Source organism: Dipodomys spectabilis, unplaced genomic scaffold (assembly GCF_019054845.1).
Source record: "Dipodomys spectabilis isolate Male_0828 unplaced genomic scaffold, ASM1905484v1 ptg000002l, whole genome shotgun sequence".
Lineage (NCBI taxonomy): Eukaryota > Metazoa > Chordata > Mammalia > Rodentia > Heteromyidae > Dipodomys > Dipodomys spectabilis.
This window is the reverse complement of record NW_024870679.1, coordinates 41,841,872-41,855,675: the sequence shown is the minus strand read 5'-3', so window position 1 is coordinate 41,855,675 and position 13,804 is coordinate 41,841,872. Positions and strand designations below refer to the sequence as shown.

General features: G+C 44.8%; 1 protein-coding gene across 4 annotated transcripts in view; it reads left to right on the top strand.

Annotated features, from left to right (window-relative positions):
- Phc2 (polyhomeotic homolog 2) overlaps positions 1 to 13,804 on the top strand; it is a 96,415-nt gene that overhangs the window by 63,974 nt on the left and 18,637 nt on the right. For 2 of the 4 annotated variants that reach the window (XM_042677751.1, XM_042677743.1), the window contains exons 8-9: positions 3,791 to 4,203; positions 4,479 to 4,644. In XM_042677751.1, the coding sequence (XP_042533685.1) occupies positions 3,791 to 4,203; positions 4,479 to 4,644 (579 nt within the window). Of the gene's footprint in view, positions 1 to 3,790; positions 4,204 to 4,478; positions 4,645 to 8,644; positions 8,947 to 13,804 lie in introns of those variants that run through there. The other 2 variants (XM_042677758.1, XM_042677767.1) reach the window with 2 other exon arrangements.

Below are 13,804 nucleotides of genomic sequence, written 5' to 3'. Positions count from 1 at the left end.
GGTGACTTGATCTGTGACATTCTAATAGACATCTGTGAAAAAGCAGAAACTCCGTATAAAGGACAGTAAAGACTATGTGGTTAAAGAAATCATAAAAACTAGAAGACTAATTTATAGTTAAGGAAATTTTGAATTTCTATTAGAGGCTTTGGACAACTGGATCTGTGCACTAAGAAGAGCATTCCACAGTATTCATAGAATAGATTATAGCAGGAGGAACTGGGTCAGGAAGACCAGTTAGAAAGTTGTTGTAACACTCAAAAGTGAAACAAATGGATGCCTTTTTTTCTTTTGGTAGTACTGGAGTTTGAACTCAGGGGCTGGCACTTGAACAAAAGGATTTTTTTTTTTTTTTTTTTTGTCGGTCATGGGGCTTGAACTCTGGGCTTGGACGCTGTCCCTGAGCTCTTCAGCTAAAGGTGAGTGCTCTACCACTTGAGCCACAGCGCCACTTCCAGTTTTTGAGTGGTTTATTGGAGATAAGAGTCTCACAGACTTTCCTGCCCAGGCTGGCTTTGAACCGAGATCCTCAGATCTCAGCCTCCTGAGTAGTTAGGATTATAGACGTGAGCCACCGGCACCCGGCTACAAAAGGATTTTTGATCCAGGATAATGCTGGAGTTAAACCATAGCTTTTACTTTTTATTAACCTAAAAAAGTTGGTGGCCACTCCTCCCAAACACAAGAACTTATTTAAACCCTTATTTTCAGCTTGGATGTATAGTGGTTTCATTTGTCCCTAGTTTTTCATGAGCAGCACAGGTTGGGGGATAGAAAGAGATAGAAGGAGAAGTACAGGAATAGAGGACCAGGAGGTCAGTAGTTTCCTTTTTAGATCTTTCTGGTGTATTTGCATTGCCTCACTGTAGTAAATCAGTGAGAAAATTAGCTTATCAGGAAAAAAGGGTTCGTTTGGGCTCAAAACGCTGGACCAAAAGGTTGGCCTTGTTGCTCTAGAGAAACAGCACATCATGGTAGAAGCACTTGGCAGAACAAGAAGAAAATGGCTTACCTCATGTTCAGGAAACAAAAGGACCTGAAGTCATCCCACTAGGTTCTACCTCCTAAAAGTTTCACCATCTCTCCAAAACTCCACCCTGGAGGAGAAGCCTTCAACACATTAACTTTTGGAGGACACTCAAGATCCAAACTATTAGCATTTGGTAAAAGAAATATGTGTTACCACTAACTGTAATTTATTTTGAGACCGGATCTCAAATGCAGCCCAGGCTATCCTCAAATTCACTATTCTCTTGCTTTAGCCTCCTAAATGCTGGAATTACAAGTGTCTGTTATTACGTCCTTGCCCTTACTGTGTTCTTTATGCACTATAGATTTACACCATTTTTTCCTCTGTAGGCTTCTTTTTCCTACTTTAAATCCTAGAGTTTAGAGCTATTTTTCTAGTATAGAAAAATATCATACAGCTGTATAGCTAAGACACATCATACAGCCCAGACTTCTTAATTCTGCTGAAAACACTCTGAAGCTCTGAGAAGGAAGAATACTTTGTCTTGAGCCACATGGTCAGCAGGTAGTAGGGCATGGCCATTGATCCTCTTAACTTCCTAGATGACCTTCAGCTCTCAGCACAGATGGACAGTCCTTGGACACTGCATTTCCAGTAACGATGCCTCTCATTTACATATTGTCTTGGCAGCTGGAGCCTCACAGGTCCTGCATTATGTCTATAACATCTCTCAGATACCTTATCAACAGGTGTCTTAAATTGTCTAATTTTAAGTTTGCCTGATGAACAAATCTTTATTGACTGCTCTGAGCTATCTGATGTGAAATTAGGAGATAGAGCTTAGAATGGCATCTGGGTCCATTTATAGTCACCAATACCTGCTGGCCACTCCCAAGGAAACCCTACCATTACCTTAAACCCAACCTATTCCCTTTAAGACCCTATCAAAGACCAAGTTTCCCAGCTCTATCATTCAGTGTCATCCAAACTAAAACCCGACAGGCCTTCTTTATTCTGATTACAGCAGTTAGCTCAAAGGACCATTTTGCTTTTCCTTTCTAGTGTTTTTTTTTTTTTTCCTGTTCTTTCCATTGCTGTTTGGATCCTGACTGGAATCTTGTGTTGGACTGTGATGAGACAGTTGGAAACTTGCAGTGAATAGATGTAAACTTTAAGAAAGAATGTACCTCTCCTAACTTACTTTAAAATCTTTGTACCTGTGGCATCACAGGCATCTTTAAAATAACAACAATAAAGTAAATAAAATAATAATAATTTATCACTATTAAGCTAAATTGGGTGAAAATTAACAGAACTGAAAATGAGTTGATTTATGGCATGGAAATCATATCTCTATAACAATGTTAAAAATGAATAAAATTGATAATGGTGTAGTATATACAGCAACCCCAAGACCATAACCATTCCAAATTCATCTGCTGCTTTCCAAAGTCCTCTGATACATCATCATTGCAGTGAGACAGTTCAATAGTGTGGCATACAAATAAATTTCCAAATTGTGAGACATTAATGACCCAACAAAAATAACTCAGGTTGCTGAAAAAAAAAGAAAAAAGAAAAAAAAGTTAGCTTGAGACCCAGAATTGCTTTTATCCTTCTTTGGTAGTAAAAGAAAAAAAAAATCCATGACTTCCAGCTTAGGGCCTCTGTGGTTGTTTTTTTTTAATGCCACTGCCTTTTGCCATGGCTCTCCAGCTGTGGTAGACTCTTTAGAGGGTGGCATCAGAACAGGACAGGTTTCATTGAGCTTTCCTCAGCCTGAGCTGACCTGTACATCACTAGACATGTATGTAGTAAGGACTACATACAAGTCATGAATAGATTCTTAAGGGATTCCTAAAAAATATATGTAAAAAGCCTTACCTCAAAGGTCAACCTGGTTAGAATGGAAGAAAAGGTAGCAATACACGGGATCAAAGAAATTCCAGATCAGAACTGGACATTAGGTTAAGCCCTAAGTAAAGATATATGAAATCTAACCACAAGAGATTCCTGATCTGGAAGGTAAGATACGTAGGAAACAGCATACCCTGCCACAAGAAACATTTTGACAGAGGTAAGCCAAGATCCCTTGTGAACCTAAACCAAGACTGAAATAATTTATAGTAAAAGCTAGAAATGATAGAGCATGACTGTGCCCCAGCTACGACATTGTCATTTTTCTCATTTTATTCTCAGGTGGCTTTTTTTTCTTTTTAATTTCATCCTTACACCAACTTTCTGAGTAGAAGTTATTATTTCCAGTTTTTAGATTTTAGAAAGCTGAGAGAAGTGAAATAAATGATCTCAGGTCCCATTTTTTTTGCAAGTAGTAGTCCAGCAATGATCTGCCTCTTGCTGGCATTGAGAACTACTGTGTCCATTGATTCTTCCTGTAAGAGGTCTCTCCTGAGCAGAGCCAAAAGTATGTATCAGGACTGTTCATGCAAAGCTGGGAAAGGGCAGTTGGGGGAAGTGCAGATTTTTGCAGGCAGGGAGAACAGCCAGTAAATAAAATGAGAGAAAGAGAACATGGCATTCTTAGAATCCAGTGTTTCTCAGGACAACTGGAATGGTCAAACCTTCCTAGAGTAGGTGAATTTTGGGCTTTGAGGGGACAGACTGAAGAGCCCAACATCTGGCATAGGAGGAGAGAAGGAGAAAGGGTGCTGAGCCCTGGCACTCACCTTGCCAGGCCCCAGGTGAAGGCTGGAAGACAAAAAAGGAGACCTGACTTTGGGAAGTGGCTTATATTTGGGTGTGGGAGGGACATGGCAGATGAGGTGCCTATGCCTTCTAACCTGGGTTTTCCCCCTGCAGCTTATGCCCAACTGCAGCCACACCAGCTCCTCCCACAGCCGTCAGCAAAGCACCTGCAGCCCCACTTCGTGATCCAGCCACAGGCACAGCAGCCACAGCAGCAGCTGCTGCAGCCTCAACCATCTCGACCTGTGCCCCAAGCCCAGCCCCAGCTTGCCTCAGTTCCCCCAAGCCTGGCCCCACAGCCCAGCTCAGAAGCCCATGCCATGCCACTAGGCCCATCTACACCTACCCTGCCACTCCAGTGTCCCACTACCCATCTGCACAAGCCTGGCAGCAGTCAGCAATGCCACCTTTCCACACCAGATGCTGGATCTCAGAATGGACATCCTGAGGGCATGTCCCATACCTCTCAATGCAGGCTCCATCACACCTCAGCTGTCATTTTACAACTACAGCCTGCTTCACCAGTGGTGAGTAAGCTAACCCCCATGGACAGGGAGCAATGGGAGGCACAACTCAGGCAGTCATGCATCCACAATCTAGGTGTGTTTCTTTCTCAGTGGGATAAGCATTGAAGTCATCACCAGGTATCCCAAGGGAGACAGGATAGGGCTCTGCCTAACTTAGTGACCAGTGAATCATAAAGTTCTTGCTTTCTTTCCACATCCCACAGAAACTATGGTAGTGCCCTTGAATGCAGAAGCGATGTATAACAAGCCCAATCTCTCGGTTCTGTTCCTTGCAGCCCCACCAGTCTGGCCCTGATGACTGGAAAGAAGCGGAAACAGGGGAGAAGAGTATACCTGAGGCTCGGTCAGGCCCATCCCCACACCAGCAAGCCATTGTTACTACCATATCTGGTGGCATGCCTGTACCCAAGAGCCCCAGCATTCAGCGGTCCCCAGCTCACGGTATGAAGCTATGCAGCATAGCAGGGCCCTTGGGGGGAGGGGAGGAGTTGGCTTCCTTTCCATCCCCTGACACAGTTCACTCAGTAGGGTAAATACACCAAGATATTAAGGAAGCGTGGGGTATCGGAAAGCAGGAAGGAAAGAAGAAAGGGAGGGAGGGAGGGAGGGAAGTAGGGAAGGAAGGAAATAAGCTAAAGAAAGGGGACATGGAAGAGAGAATAGTAAAGGGGTAGAGAAAGCAGAGCTGAAATTTCTTGAGCCGCTCTCTGAGTCTACATGGCATTGCAATAGAATATATATGCAAATGTGTGTGCCAAGTGGAGAGCAGCCCCAATACCCAGTTGTGGTGCTTTTGACTTCACTATGAGGGGGAGTTCTTGAAATTGGAAATATGGAAAGTAAAGTTCCATATCTCAGAGGCCTCGGAGGAGCCAGAAGGGGACTCAGAATTAGCTCAGCTCACAGAAAGCATCTCTGAGGGAACTGTGAGCTCCCATCTGTCTATCTGTGAGATACAAGTGAACTTCTCCATGGCTTAGGTTTCTCCAGACTGCTGGACCACTCCACCCTGGTGGGAGAGTCACAGCAGTACCTCCGTTCTCTACAGTGATCCATTTGCTTCCCTTCCCATCCATGCCAGTCTGCACAGCAATCTTGGCCCAAATCTCAGTGACATTCTGTGCCACAGGCCACCAACAGTTCAGGAAGGCAGTTTTTCAGTCATGATAGAAATGTGTGCTGCCACTGGGGATGGGTGAGGGAAGAGAAAGGAATTTGGAAATTGAAGGAGAAATGAGTCAAGGTAGAGCTAAAATGTTATGTGGTCCTTTAAGGGAAGGGGAATGAATTCAGGTAAAGAAGGCTAGACAAATGTAAAGATAGGAAGGAGGTCATTCATTTGTCTTTGTATTATTACAATGATAAAAGGCTCATTAGGGGCTGGGGTGTGGGAAACTGCTTGTCTGGCATGTATGAGGCCCTGGGTTCAATCCCCAGCACTGCAAGAGAGAGGACAAAGAAAAGCAGATCAGTCCATTGTGAAATTGGCCATCAGAAAGTTGCTCTACTAATTAAGGAAACCTGTTATTATTTTACAATGTGGCCACCACTGGTCATGATTCTGTCTTGTGACCTGTAACAGAGTCTGTTCCATACATATTCTGTAGACAGTTGTCTTGTCTCTAGCGTCTCTTTCCCATGAACAGGAGGGGGAGGGGAGACAGTGACAGAGACAGAGACAGACAGACTGGCGGCCACCTTCTAGGCTAAAGATCTGAAACTTTCTTCATTTTTTTTTCAGTGTGGCACATGAAGAGCTACATTCCCATCATTTTGACCAGGCTTGTCTATATACATTCTACCTTTTCATTAATTCTCCTAAGGTGTGATCCTTCAAATTAATCACATTAATTCAAAATATAAAAAGCCATTACTGTTTATAAGCCTGCTAATATGCAGGACTGTTTCCTAGATCCACAGGGACTGGTTGGAAGGAACTGAAAATTTGTTGAACACTATTATGTGTGGAGTACTATTCTATATCCTTACTCATAATCCCTTGATAGATAAGTAGTATCCCTGTCATTCATAGAGGGAACAAAAAGTCTGGAGAGGGTCCAGGTCACACAGCTATGAAAGAGACCCCTCATGTAGCCACTTCTGCTCCTATACCTCAACACACCTCCTCCCTCAACACATCTCTGTACCTATGACCCTACATAATTCTTCTATCCCATGGGAATGGTGCTGTGGGTTCCCAGAGCACTATGTCAACTTAATTCCAAACGATTGGGTTTAGTTTTAGTGTGGACATTTCCTTTTACATGGACTGCTACCTTGTTACATCTCCTCATTCTCAAACTTGTACAATTTATATTTTGATGAAAATATACTTACTTATATGTGCTAAATATTATCTTACGAATTTAGCCTCTGGTTTCAGCCTAAAAAGAACTGGTTAATAGCTAACATTCATCAAACTTTGTCAGGTTTTACATGTATTTCCTCATTTAATCCTGACAATAACCATCTGAAGTAGGAATTTTTGGATGATCATTTTAAAGATGAGAAAACTAAGGCACAGAGACAATAAGGAGTGAGACAGGAATTTCTTACGTCTGTTACCATATCTGTTACTCATTGTACTAACTCCTCTACTCAATTTGGCACCCCCCACCACCACATACCTTATATAGTATGTTTTCCTCAACATTATTTCTTTAAGTACTATTTTCCAACCTCACCCAAGTGAACTGTCATTCACCTTCCATTTCCCTTCTTGTCCAGAAAGCTATCAAAAATCTTTCTGCAGTCTAGGCAAGGTGGTAAACATATAGCAAACACCCTGCTCTTGAAGTCCTATCTCTGAGAGGTGTCTTTGCAGTGGAAATAATTGCTAGCCACTGGAGACTTAACTGGCCATGTGTTCTGTATATGTTTTGAATGCCAATCTATGCAAAGCACTCTGGGATGGGAGCTAATTATAGAGAGAAATAAGGTCTGTTCCTACCTTCAAGGAGATTAAAGTCTTCTGGGCAAGCATGCAGGAAACTAAAGAAAAGCTACAATGTGATGAATGTTATAGATGGAACTTAAATAAGTGCTTTTCAAGTTAGGAAAAGGAAATGTCATTGTCAAGTGGAGATTATCGTAATAGATTTCTAGTAGGAAGTGGCACAAAGCCCCAGGGCTACATCTATCGTCTTGCAAGATAATAATGATTTTAGTGATCAAGAGAGTCCTGTTTTGGGATAGGTGAAAATTCTATGAGATTCAAGTTTTGGTGCAAAGAGTAAAGTTCATTCATGGACACATTGCTTTCATACTCTAGCAGCTGGGGCAAATATCATGTGGCCTGTAAAATCTAAGATGGTTTCTCTGATCTCCTACAGAAAAAGTTGACTAACCGCTTGAGTCTGACAGTCAAGGCTAGGCAGGACATGGGCATGCAAAGCTGGGGACCCAGCATTCCAGGCAGGGCAGTGGGTAGCTGCAAGTGCAGGCAGGTTGAGAAGTGGAGAGAACGCCAATATTCTATTCCTGTTTATAAAACAGATCATAAGTGTAAGAAATGCAGAGGCAGAGAGGAAAGGAAATGTGAATATTAACGAAAAGAGGATTTGAAAACTTGGAAAATACCAAAGAGGGAGGGGGCAGTTAGTTAAACGTTTGGGAAATAGTTAATAAAGGTAAGGCTTAGAAACACAAAAGGTTGAAGCTGGTCCTTGGAAACAGTGAGAGGAAACCGGAGAATGAATGCTAAGAAGAGCAAGAAATGGGGAGATGCTGGAGAAAGAGGTAATGGGGAGATGCTGAGAGGTCAGGAATAGGAATTCCCAGTGGTCTGCAAAGTGGCTCCTGGAGGAGAGAATTGTGCCACATAACATGGCATCTTTGTACGCCACACCTCCCAGCGCGTTTACTGAATGAAGGTGTTCTGTTAGAACAACTCAGGTTAAATCTGTGTGTTGGGCGGGGCGGGGGGGTGGGGGAGACGACGAACATTTATTGGGCTCCCACTGAGCGCCAGGCACTGCAGGCAATTTGTAGGTCAGTTAACCCTCACATTAAAGCTAACGGGTAGGGATTACGCTCTTTATGGAGGTGGGACGGGTCCCTTCGGTCATTACTTTCACCTCTCTGATCCTCTGTTCCCAGTGGGGAGGATAATGACCACTGAGAGGGCTACTGTGAGCCATACCAAGCAAGAGGGTGCCCTGACACTTACTGACCCTCAATTACTGGAGGTCATCATTACGAGGCTAGCTTCGGAGCCTCCAGCTAGCGCGGCCGGAGTCACCGAACCCCGCCGGTGGAAAAGGTGCGGGCGAGGCCAGCCCCGCTCCGGCCGGCGATTGCCTGGAGAGCCGGAGCCCCGCACCCCCGCGGGGCGGGGCTCCGGCGCACAAAGGAAGCGCGCGGCCCGCGTCCGTCGCCCGCTCCGCCCAGCCGCCGGCCCGGCCCCGCCCTCGCCCCGCCCCGGCGGAGGCGGCCCGGGAGCCGTCCCGGACGCGCCGCATTGTCTCCGCGGCGCTGCAGCCCTCGAGCGCCTGCCGCGCACGCAGCCCGGCCTCCGCCCGCGCCCCCGCCCGGCCTCGCGCCCCCGCCCGGGCCAGCGTCCCCATCGCCCTTTGTCGAGGCCGGCCAGGCCGCTGCGATCGGATGCGCCGCGGCAGCCCCGGGCCCCGGCTCGGAGGCTCCCGGCCGAGAGGAGGCGGCCCGCCCGGGCCCCCGCGCGAGGCGGCGCCGGGCCGAGGGGCTGCGTAGGCCCCGCCCGGCCAGGCCCAGCCGGGCCCTGGACAGGTCAGTGCCGGGGCGGGGGAGGGGTTCTCGCCGGAGGGCTGGGGCCGCGCAGGAAACCGGGCGCCGCCCTCGAGGCCGCGCGCGGCGGCCTAGTCGGCTACCAGGCGGTGCCAGCCGCGGCTCTCGCCCTCTGGGCGCCGGGGAGGTGCCCGGGAGCCGCCGCCATCTCCTGGAAGCCGCCGCGCCTCCGTGCGCCCTCTTCCCCGCACGCCCCCGCCCCGCGCGTCGCCGCACGGTCGCCCGCGAGCGCGGCCTCCGGGCCGGCGGCGTCTGCTGCACTTTACGCGGAGCAGACATTCCCCATGTCCTCGCTGGAGAGTTTTGTTCTTGATCTAGTTCAGCCTCCAGAGGTTTTTATTGGCTGGAAAGAGACAAGCCGTTCTGAGCTCGTCCCCTTCCGTTTCTAGAAGACCGTTTTCCCTCTCTCCCTCCTTGCCAAATGTGGGTATGCTGCATTGTTATTTAAGTCGGACTCCACACCTAGCGAGATCATTGCCCTAGGCCTGAATTCGAACCGGTGGTGAAGCTACAGGTCTGAATTCCCAAACCCCTGTCTCCCACCCACGTTGTCGGATGCTAGTCGTTGCCGCTGAGACCCTCCATCCACCCTACCCCCACCTTTGCTGCCTGCATAGATTTCTGACCAACTTTCTTTCCCAACCTACAAAGTTTACCTTCTTGTGCTATCTACAGAGCACTCTTCTTTTTCCTCCTTTACTAATCAGTGACAGCTTTCCCTCTCTGATTTTTCCCAGCCTTGATCCTTAATCCCCTCTATTAGCATATTGTGCCCAGCAGATTCCTTGTGAAATGAATTACCAACCTAAATCCACCATATGTCCCAAAGTTTCCTAGGACAACCTCAACTTAAGTGATTCCAGCCCACTGTCTTTAACAGCCCAAGTGTCTCAGTTTGGAGTTTAAAAAAATAATGTCACTTTCACTGGACCATACTCCTCTGTCCTGGCCTTTTCCAGCCCTTTGAACCTGGAGCATACTGAGTAATCCAATTATCATTCACCTGGGATTTTCCTTCCCCTCCTGAGTCAACCCAAATGTTGGAATTGCCAGGATTTCTAGGTCAGCGTGCAAAGACAGGCCAAGGAAGCAAGGAAATTCCTACTCTTTTCTGTATTTCTGCACACCCTGCTCCTCCCTCTTCTCCCCTCTCTCCTTTGCACCTGACAGTAGATCTGTGCGCGGCTGTGCCTGTTGATTAGGATTTAGGTTTGGGTTACAGTAGATGTTGAACTTCACATTATTTTGATGCTAGAATTATATTACTTATTTTTGTTGGTCATGGGGCTTGAACTCAGGGCCTGGATGCTGTCTCAGAGCTCTTTTTTGCTCAAGGCTAGTTTTCTACTACTTTGAGCCACGGTGCCACTTCTAGTTTTCTGGTGGTTAATTGGAGATCCTGTGGGGGCTGGTTTTGAATTGTAAACCTCAGATCTCAGCCTCCTGAGTAGCTAGGATTACCAATGTGAGCCAGCAGCAATTGGCTTAGAATTGTTGTCTTGAATGCCCAGCAAAGCAACATTTTCATTAGAGAGAAAGAGAGAGAGAGAGAGTGTGTGTGTGTGTAGTGGGGCTTGAACTCTGGACTTGGGCGCTATCCCTCAGCTCTTCAGCTCAAGGCGAGTGCTCTACTGCTTGAGCCACAGCACCACTTCTGGTTTTCTAGTGGTTTTTGGAGATATGAGTCTCATGGACTTTCCTGTCCCGGCTGGCTTTGAACTGGGATCCTCAGATTTCAGCCTCCTGAGTAACTAGGATTACAGGTGTGAGCCACCAGCGCCCAGCTAAGATTTTAATTTTTCATTTCAGTTTCATTCAGCACACCTTCATTATCTACTGCTTTAGGTAAAGCACCTACCCTAGACCCAGTGAGAATTTCATAGGGGTGTGTGTGTGCGCGTGCGTTCGCTCTTCGAACTGGGATCCTCAGATCGAACTGGGATCCTCAGATCTCAGCCTCCTGAGTAGGCTTACAGACAAGCATGAGCTACTGGCACCTGGCCATAAAAGTAATTTTAACACATACCCCCAATATCTGGATTGTTTGGGAATATACACACTTGAATCAGCTGATAAACTGGTTTTGCACTATTAATATATGCACCTAAATTTCAGCTCCTGCAAGATAGCACAAGGGCAGCTTGTTCCACAGAGGGGTCTGGTAGATGGGGAGTGGTGGTCTTTAGGCATCTGCCTTTCTAGGAACTATCATTATGAAATCTGCTTCTGCCCCTGCCCAGTCAGGATCTGTTTCCAGGTTTGTCTGTACTTCCTGGGAAGAAAACTTAAGCCCTCTTCCTTCTGTGGCAATAAGAGTTCTTTGGTCATTGCCTCTGCATTCTCTGTACTCTTCTTTGGAGGGACAGCAGAAGTTACTCTTCTCCAGCCTGTCTTTGACTTTCTAGTCTATGCTGTCTGACCCTGAGGTTTCTTTCCTGCTTGCCAGACCTTCCCCCAGGTCTGACCCTGTGCCTGTTAACTTGCCCTGGCTTAGCCCCAGAATCCACTCTTTTTCAGACCACATCCTTTTTCCTGTCTTACTCATTTCCTGTCTCAGATGCTTCAGATCCTTTAGTCCTGATCTTTCAGAGGGAGGAGAATAAATTAATGAAGAGGAGTCAATGGAAAGACCATCTTATAAGACTTCTTGTTTCTAAGCCTTGCATACTCTTCCATAGGTTATCTTTTTAAGGAAACATACACACAAAGGAAAAATAATGACTGTCTCTGAATTAGTAATGTCTGTGTGCTCAAGAGTTTCTCTCACCTCTGTATTTTTCTGTTATGAATGTACAGAGGTCTCTGTCCTCCCTTGGGCCTCCTGCTAGATATTCAGTACCCATTTGTCCATTAAAGCTCACCAGTTATCATGGATTAGTAAGCTAAAATGAAATGAATCTTTAAAATTAGGGAATAGGATGGTGGTTCCTGTTCTTGTCCTACTGTTTTAGAAAGAAATCACCAAGGGCTTTTTCCCTCTTCAAGTGGGTGCAAATTATGTTAACATTCTCCTACTGTCCGGTATTTCAACTCCAGACATTTGGTCATACTCATGAAAAAACAAAATCTGAAGATAAACCTACTAGAGGTGAGAACAGGAATAAGTGATTTTCCTAAGTTATGATTCCTGCTTTCATTTCCTTGGCTTTGTGCCATTTTGCAGTTGAAAGATGAAAATAATTGTTTTTCCATGGTTAGGAAGCTCTTGTGTACAGTGTCTGAGCCTGTCACTCCCATCTCTCCTTTGGGCCCCTGATGCCATGGAAAAGCAAAGTGAGGAATGCTGCCATACTTAGTCAACTCCCATGAGGCCATATATCAGTGGCTCTCAGGGACATAGACTCAAAGCTGAACTACCTTTGAGGTAGAAGTCTGAACATGTTTAGATTTTTGTTTGAAATATTTGTGTGACATGGTTTAAACTTTACCATGAGTCGACATTTGAAAAAACTCTTGAGTATGTTTTCTCAATTTTTAATGTGCTATTTAGGATAACTTGATTACTTATTTACAAATCATATAGGTTTCATATTAAGCATTGGCATTTATATTTTCCATTTTTAATTACTAGCTACATCAGAACACTGAATTGATATTTATAAAGATATTCAGATTTTAAAAATATTCAGAGGCAATCCATCCTTAATTCTACTATATATCATGGATATTTGGGAAATGGCTAGGAAAATAATAAATATCCATTTGCCTATGCCAGCCAGTGTCCTTAGAAATCTGGAATATTTTCCTCTTTAGTAATGAAAGTAGGGTATAACTGACACACTCAAGAAATGGGCTGTTTTATAGTTGAAAAAGAGTAAGAATGGAGGAGTTTAGCAGGAAACATGGCAATTTCAATAATAAACTCTTTAACTATGGGATTCATTGTAACGCCATCTAGGCCAGCGTAGTAGTTAATTATTCTTCCCCTTTCCAAGTTATTTATAGATAGTAGAAAAAGACGTGCTTCTCTATCCTTTCAATTTCCAAATAGAATTTAGTTTAGATTGCCCCCCCCAAAAAAGAACATTCTTTCTACATCTGTTAAAGAAATGATTGCCGTAATCACAGATTGCCAGTGTTCTGAGATGAATCCAGATGTTGAGGAGAGTCCTAGTTTGGTTTTTTACTTTCTTTTAAGTCAAGCAAATGTTTGTTTCCAGGATGATTTCTTAGCTGTGAAATTTATTTTCATTTCTATTAAGAAGAGTTGACTATTAGATGCCATGCCATCACCAAGTTCTCTGCAGTAAATTAAGGGACCCAGGCTGATGCCTTGTATTTGGACCTGTTGGCAAGAAAATCAAAGTTCATGACTACTGAGAGTTATTTTTAAAAACTCCTGCTGCATGGCTATTATATTTTAAATACTGTGTAATTATTTCTAGTTACTGATATCTTTAGTGTATTTGAAGACATCCATATATGGCCCAAAATCACACAGTTATATTAAGGCACTGGAAACAACCAAAACAAGTGACACGTTCAATTAAAATAAAATGGGGTGGGGAAGCATCATGGCTCAAGTGTTGGAATGCTTACCTAATCTACACCCCAGTACCCCCAAAAAGAAAAGAAGAATGATAAAATGTTGGGTTATAGCTTAATGACAGACCAATTGCCTAGCATATACCACAGCTATGGGCAAAACAATTACTTCAAAAAAAACCTAATTAAGTCAATCTACTTTTCCAGGCCTTCAGTAATCTATGTTAATCTGTTCTGTCAGTTGACTGGTGGCAAATGGGGTGACTGAAAGCTTAGACAATGATCACAAGAAGAAAGGGGTAACAAAATAGAAGGATTGATTTACAAGGTGAGTATTATATGGATCATATGTAAT